This window comes from Pyxicephalus adspersus, chromosome 3 (genome assembly GCF_032062135.1).
Source record: "Pyxicephalus adspersus chromosome 3, UCB_Pads_2.0, whole genome shotgun sequence".
Taxonomy (NCBI): domain Eukaryota; kingdom Metazoa; phylum Chordata; class Amphibia; order Anura; family Pyxicephalidae; genus Pyxicephalus; species Pyxicephalus adspersus.
The window spans coordinates 12,282,706-12,289,324 of NC_092860.1; the positions used below are offsets into that span (position 1 = coordinate 12,282,706).

The 6,619-nt window shown below is 35.9% G+C and overlaps 1 protein-coding gene across 1 annotated transcript; it reads left to right on the forward strand.

Moving 5' to 3' along the window:
• Window positions 1–4,419: 4,419 nt before the first annotated feature.
• On the forward strand, window positions 4,420–5,352 carry LOC140325369 (olfactory receptor 11A1-like). The gene has a single exon (XM_072403194.1). It carries the CDS (start codon window positions 4,420–4,422, stop codon window positions 5,350–5,352), a length of 933 nt encoding a protein of 310 aa, XP_072259295.1.
• Window positions 5,353–6,619: the final 1,267 nt, after the last annotated feature.

Here is a 6,619-nt window from a genome sequence, read left to right on the forward strand (position 1 = left end):
CAAAGTTTTAAACGAAAATGTACAAATAAAAAAAAAAGGCAAATTAAAGTTTCATGAAAATAATGCTACAATTATTAAATAAAATGCAAAAACATTGGTGTAAATAAAACTAAAGTAAAGTAATATGCTGTGTTAACATTTGTTGTTGGTAAAAACGTCTATGTCGATAGCTATTTCACACAAACTAGAGCTAATTCAATGAAACTAATCTCATTTCTGTATTCAGCAGACCTGAAATAAACTAAAAATATTGAAAAATCCTCGGCAAGTGAAATGTTTTTTTTTTGAGCTGTGTTATCTATTCACATATTTACCCATACGCTTAAACTTCAAAGAACATTAAATGTATCAATTGCAACCTTTTATACGGATGTTTTTATATTTTTAAATAGCTGTGGTTTAAAAGAAGCAAAACGCGTAATTATTGGCACTGTTATTACCATCTAACTTGTTTTTGGCTTTTGAATGTTTAAGGGGATTTTGTAACTGAAAAATGATTTTAATGCATTTACATTTACAAGCAAAAAAGTTGTGTAAATGTTGCAAGTGATACTTTAAAGGTTCTTTGAAGTATATTACATCTCTTGTTTGGTCATTGTTTGGGGTTTGTAATAATATACATATATTTGTGTTTGTTTTGTTTGATGGATATATTAGGTAAACCACATTGACTGCAATTTAGGGTATGAACATTAACCTCATGCTTTGCACTGAACTTTGGCCAAACCTAATACTATCTCCATAGCAAAACTAATAAACGCAATGACAGCAGGATAGTAAACTTTAAGAAGGCCAGGGGATTCTCTTTAATCAGTGACGATGGGTGACAGCCATGGAGAGCGTTATTAAATCAGCCCCACTGTATAAGCACATATCCATTCCTGTATACTCTGCATTTTGCATGCAGATCACCCTATGAAAGGAAACAGATGAAGCTGAGACTGAATGACAGGCAGGACAAAATAAAAGCAAAAAAAAATATGTCCAGGACAAAATAGAAGGAATTGATGGAGCAGTGGGCTGGACAATCCATTTAGTCCATCAGACAGGAAATGCGTTGGGATCAAGATAGCGACTGTAGCTTCTGTCTGTTGTGGAAGTCACAATTTGCAGGGAAATGGGACAAATCTCTTTTAGCACTGGGGGCTATCTCTACATGTGTGCCAAAAGGTTCATATTTACATTTTTTGGATCACTTTTGACAAATATAGCACTTACTAAATTCTGGTTACCTAGGCAGTGGAGGCACTGAAAACAGTTTTTATTGCTGTTTCCCAAATAATTATATAATAATTAACAATATATATATATATATATATACATACATACATGTATTACCGGTATTTTTTTACCTTTTTACAGGTTGATGCAATATATAATTTAGAGCTGGTTATGATGGGTCACTTTTTCTTAATGATGGGTCACTTTTTCTTATTTTGTGCATTATTGTTGGCCACTATGTCCAACAATTACTCCAAAAAGAGAATCAGAGTTTGAAACTTTCTAATAGTTTCTAAATCCTTACTCTCAATTCATTGCTATAAATATGTTTTTCTCCTGCTGGCTACATTTATTTAGTGCACCCACTGGCCTAGTTAAAGCCTTTCTTCTGAATAATACAAATCTTGATATCAGAGCACTATTATGTAAGTTTTATGTGCATCTTTAATCAAAACTTTTTTAGTTTTGGGGATTGTCAAGTTTTTATTGTTTCCCAAATGAGAGAATTCACTTTTGCCCTAGTGACCATTCACTGAAAAGGAAAATGATGTGAAATTCAAAATGATAGAATTGCAAAAAAGATCCTTTTGAGTTTTAATGAATTATTCCTTAATATATCCAAAAAGTTTTGCCTATACATACACTTCACAATTTATCATTAACTTATTTTTATTTTTGATACACATATAGCCCTTCTATTCCCTGTGCAATAATTATAATTAGTTGTTATTGTACCTAATTGATGTATTCCTTGTAATGGGATAATTGCAGTAAACATTTTAATTTCTCAGTGGACTGACTAAACAATCTTCCTAAAATTACCTGAATAAATGTAGAAAAAATGCTAATATATAAACAGCTATTAGTAACAATATCTCAGACAATGCCATTATTACCATTGCTATAGCCTGGCAGTAGGTGTACCTATTTTATTGACCACATTTCTGTCCTCTGTTTAATAAAGGAGAATATAAATCTTTATTATCATGACATTGTGGTCACAATATTCAATATTTGGTAAGTGAAAAAACAGAAATTAATGCTTGCAGCTTTATGCATTTTCATTTATAATGATCTTAGCTTAATATATTAGCAAGATTTTTGTTTGCTGCTCAAACCTACATCCTGGTACACATCTTGTGCAGCCTACAGGAAAATACCGGCTGATTTCTCGATTATTTTATAGCCTTGGATACATATTTTCCTTCTTCTAACCATCCCATAAAGCTGTCAGAGAAAGCGAATACACCCTAGAATAATCTAATAATAAGCTGTGGTACTTCCTAGGAATACTGTGACAAATCTGATGAATCTGCCCGCAATATATTATTTATAATTTTTAATAAAATATTTTAAAAATGTGTTTCCTGAAATGTAATAGAAGTTTCTCCATTATAAAGTAGATTTCCAAACAGAATTTTCCTTTTCTTCAACATGGGTAATGTGAAACAAGTTACAACTAATCAATTATCAATTATTTTATTGATGTCTGGGTCAGCATTATCATTATTAACTTATATTTATATAGCACCCACATATTACACGGTGCTGTACAAAGTCCATTGTCATATCACTAGCTGTCCCACAAAGGGGCCTAAAATGTGATGTCCCTACCATGGTCATATGTCATTACTACAATGTGAAATAATGGAGGGAAAGCCAGTTATTCTAACTGCATGTTTTTGGGATGTGGGAGAAAATTAAAGTGCCCAGAAGAAATCCACACAAACAAGGGGAGAACCTGCAAACTCCATGCAGATAGTGCCATGGCCCAGACTTGAATCTGGGACCTAGCGCTGCATAGTCAACAGTGCGGCCACTGAGCCAACAAAATGGGAATTTACCTGGTTTTGCTATAGAAATTATTTAATCATTGTCTTAGAACAGTGGTCGCCAACCTTTCGGACCTCACGGACCACTAAATTCAAGATTTTAAATCCTGCGGACCATTAAAATAATTTTTTTTTTAAAGATAAATACATTTGTAAAATAATGATCTTCCTAATGGTGCTGACGAGGACTGTGGAGGCTCTGATTTACTGATCAGCTCACGGTTAGGTGAAGTATTACTATTGTTACTATTATCATTGGTTGTATTATCTTTGGTATTACTAAAGAAATGCAAAATATCTGTTTGCTTTTTCTCACTCATTATGGGTTTATTTCATTCCAATCTAGGACCAAACAAGAAATGATAGTTATCAAAGTAAAACTATTTGATGCCAATAAATATAACAGTTAAGGAAAACACACAGGTAAGGTCATACTTACCTAAAAGAGCATCTAAGAAATAAACACATAAAATAAAACAATTAGATGACAATCAGCATTCCCAGAGCAGGGTGACTGTTGTAATGGTGGAAACAATACTGAAGTGTACGGCTCGGTAACGGTTGCCTCATACAACTAAACACTACACTGACGTCACACTTCGCCTCCCTTTTTCCGTCTCTAGTACAGTTTGTGAATTTAGTGCAATATAAAGGCGACGATTGTCATTCAGAATATAAGAATTTATTAGAATATTATTTTTGTTTTATTATTAATAAAACATAAAAATTGCAAGAAAAAGCCCAGGTGTTAATAACTGCAGCAGAAAAAAGTTATGTCTCCTGTCCTCATGTGAGTTTTGAAAGCTCTCCAAGACTGCAGAAGATGGGAGAACCTGGGTGATCAAGTAAACCTCAAACAGATCTGGTCCAGGCTCACGGATAATAGCAAATGATTTTTTAGGAAACTTAATACAGGTTTACTGTATCACCCAGGTTCTCCCTTGATAGTCTACCATCTCATCTCCAGGCTTGGGAGCCTTAATAAACCAGGCCCTAATTATTCTGTACTATAAATAAGAATTGAGCAAACTCAAGTGGCAAGGACAGCAGAAAACCAATAGATGATTTTTGCTACTTTAAACAGATATAACAAAATCCTTTCAATAGTCTTTTTTCAGACCAAAATGAGCAAATAAGAGAAGATAACTTTTTGAGATTACATATTACCAAACACACTTTAAATATGTTTTACTTTTCTGCATAGGATAGAAGTGTTTTATGAAAAGTGGAATCATGATGTAAAAGGCGCAGTGATTATGGCAACAACTCCAGTTGCTCTAAGCGGTATGGTCCAGATTACAATTAGAAATATCAAATCATAGAGTTTATTCTATAATGCCTAATTTTTCTTTTATATTTTAAGGCAATGAAGGAGAAAAATCAATCTTCTGTATTGATTTTCCAGCTTCTTGGGTTTCAAAATGGCCAAAGTCTCAAGATTCCGCTTTTCTTCTTCTTTTTCATAATTTACATTGTAATCTTATCTGGGAATTTTCTAATTATGGTGCTGGTATTATCAAGTCAAAAACTCCAGTCACCTATGTATTTCTTCCTGAGCCACCTATCACTGTGTGATGTGTTTTGCACTACCAATATCATACCAAACATGTTACATATTTTGCTGTTAGAGGTGGTTTCTATGCCAGTGGTTGAGTGTTTTCTCCAGTTCTACCTTTTCGGTTGCTCAACATCCACAGAATCTTTTCTATTGACAGTGATGTCTTATGATCGATACTTGGCCATATGTTACCCTTTACATTACCTCTCGATCATGGATGTCCAACTCCGTCTTCATTTAGTTGCCTGGTCTTGGCTGTTAGGTTTTTGCTTAGCTTTGATACCAGGAATTCTGGTAAGCACATTAGAGTACTGTGGTCCTAACCTCATTGACCATTTCTTCTGTGACCTGTCTCCGTTCCTCAAGCTTTCGTGTTCTGATGTTGATGTTGTAGAAACAGAAATAATTGTGTTTTCCATACCTATCATTCTCTTTCCCTTTTTATTCATCATGATGACCTACATCAATATCTTCCTTACAATACTGAAGATTCCCTCTAAGCTGGGAAGACAGAAAGCCTTCTCTACGTGTAGCTCTCACTTAATCATAGTTTGCACATATTATGGGACTCTCATTATAGTCTACATGGTTCCAACCAAAGGACATTTCACCGGCATCAACAAAGCCCTGTCTTTGCTGTATATTGTTGTCACACCATTTTTCAATCCTATTATATACAGTTTGAGGAATAAAGAATTACAGGTTGCAATGCAGAAAATGGTTGGAGATATAAAGAAGTAATATTCACAATATAAAGTTTGTTTGTTGATTTCTGTTTTATAAAACAAAACAGATAATTTGTTTTCACTTATAGCGTACCTAAACTCGGACAACAAAAAACAAAGGGTGCAGAACTGCTCCCTAATTCTCGATCATTTAGGCCAGGGGTCGCAAAGTTTTATGGCCACTAGGCCATTTATGGGGTGGGCGGGAGCACACTAGGCCAGACCCGCCCTAATGGCTCCACCCACCACCAGGGAACGCCCCCTGAAGTGAAATCCCTCTACAGGAGAGTGATTTACCTTCAGGGAGCTTTCCTTATTTACCGCAGCTGAAGTATCAACGCCGGCCGTGGTAAATAGGGGAGCAACTGTAAGGAGGTGGCACCGGAGCTCCAGCAGCTTTGGCTCCGGTAGTTCCTAATGCCCCCTGGCTGGAGCCCCGGGTTGCCGGCCAGCATTCGGCCAGGGGGCGTTAGACCAGAACGAACCATCGGCTAGGCTGTATCTGGCCTAAAGGCAGGAGTTAGCCGACCCCTGGTCTAGGCGATCGAGAATGGGAGCACAGAGCCTCCCGAGATACCTACGTCATGCATCCTGAAAGGCTCTTGGGTGCTCCTTCTGCGCATGCCGGAGCATGTCCAGCATGCGCAGAAGGAGCCCTTTTGACAAAAGGAAAAAAAATTGCCATTACAGGCACAGAGAGAGCGCCAAGTTTTTTTCCCACCTACGTCACTTGATCTTGCACCTGGGTCGGGTGACATAGGAAGAAGAAGCCAGAAAAATAGGAGAAGATGGTGGTGCCTGGACTGTTGACGCGAAGACAGATACCAGGACGACACGGGACCTGATAGAAGAGACCTCCGGATGGATCAGACTGCCCTGTGGGGTTGAAGGTAAGTGTATATATGTTGTTTTGGGAACTTTTGAGTTTAGTTCCTCTTTAAATTTTATTATTTACATTTTTTACAGGTAAAATGGACTTAATGATAACTTTCCCACTTTAAATCAATCCAGACCAACTAGTTTAATATTGATTCTCAACATAAAATGATTTGTGCTTGAGACTCTATCCAATCCCAACATATATATCAAAATGCTAGTTTTTCTTTCTCATAGATGAATTAGGTATTTTTAGGGACACAGAAAAAATTACAATATAATCACAATATTCAAAAATAATGTTGTATTTTGATTTACAAATTGTAAAAATTACCTATCAAAGCAAAACAATTCCATAACAATTCATCATATTTGGTTTAGACATAAACAGCGTATGTTCAGCACAT